This window comes from Myotis davidii, unplaced genomic scaffold (assembly GCF_000327345.1).
Source record: "Myotis davidii unplaced genomic scaffold, ASM32734v1 scaffold1059, whole genome shotgun sequence".
NCBI lineage: Eukaryota > Metazoa > Chordata > Mammalia > Chiroptera > Vespertilionidae > Myotis > Myotis davidii.
The window spans coordinates 545,778-546,797 of record NW_006290038.1 but is presented as its reverse complement, the minus strand read 5'-3'; the positions used below and the strand labels follow the sequence as shown (position 1 = coordinate 546,797).

Sequence of the window (1,020 nt, the reverse complement as noted above, 5' to 3'; positions counted from 1 at the left end):
GCGGCTCCTCCTCGCTCTCGTCCGTGGTGGACTCGTACTCAGAGGCGATGCCCGACTCCCGGAAGCGGAGCAGCTCCAGGCCGCCCAGCGGAGGGCCCCGCGCCCCGGGGAGCCGGAAGCACTCCAGCTTCACCAAGCAGTCGCGCCTACCTAAGGGGCTGCCTGCAGGCAGGGCCGAGCTGGCGCCCAGGGGTGGCGAAGGCAGGTCCTCCGGAGTGGGGGTCGTGGGGTCGCAGAGCACGGGCAGGGCTCCGGGGCGGAAGGTGATCTCCAGCAGGCTGTCCTGAGACCCCACTGCGGACAGAGGGTGAGGGTCAGGGCACGGTCCTCAGCCCGACCCACCCCACAGCCAACGCCAGGCTGCGGGCGGGGTGGAGCCCTGGGATGGGTGCAGGTGGGGGTAGGTGACGGGGGGAGGCGGTGAGAGGGTACAGGACCCCGGACGGGTGGGGTTTGTGGGGGATGAGGTCCAGGCGGAGTCTGGCAGCAGGACGTGGTGACCCTCGGGGTGGCCTAGGATCAGACTAACCACCATGGGGAGGGCTCAAGGGACAAAAATAAAATCTTTTGGCTTCCAGGCGGGGACGCGCAGGGGTGCCCGTCCAGGGCTCTGGGCTGTACACGCAGAGCCAGCCCTGCAGCCCCTGCGGCCCCATCTCAGGCGGCCTGGGAAGGCATGTTTTAGAGAAGCCAGGCGATCGTCAGGGGAGCTACTGGGGCCACAGGAAAAGCACTAGTTTTGTAATTAGACCCGGTGTGACCCTGGCTCCATGCCTCTTGTCCTCAACCTGCCAGAGCACCTCCTCATCTCTGAGTTGGACACCATCAGCCCCAGAGGCTCAGGGCAATGTGGAGCTGCACCTCCCGGTCTGGCCAGGAGACAGCTGGGCACAGAGGCCAGGCGCCAGGCACCACCATCCAGCAGCACAGCACCGGCATCAGCGCCTCCACCTCCTGCTCTCTGTGCTCGCGAGGGAAAGCCCAGGAAGAACAGTGAGCCACGCCCGCCAGGCCTGGCCA

At 67.2% G+C, this 1,020-nt stretch overlaps 1 protein-coding gene across 1 annotated transcript in view; it reads right to left on the bottom strand.

The window, feature by feature from the left end:
• Positions 1 to 1,020, bottom strand: part of LOC102751332 (chromosome unknown open reading frame, human C1orf226) — an 18,445-nt gene that overhangs the window by 10,783 nt on the left and 6,642 nt on the right. The window contains exon 3 of the mRNA XM_006763168.2: positions 151 to 294. Within this exon, the coding sequence (XP_006763231.1) occupies positions 151 to 294 (144 nt within the window). The remainder of the gene's footprint in view (positions 1 to 150; positions 295 to 1,020) is intronic.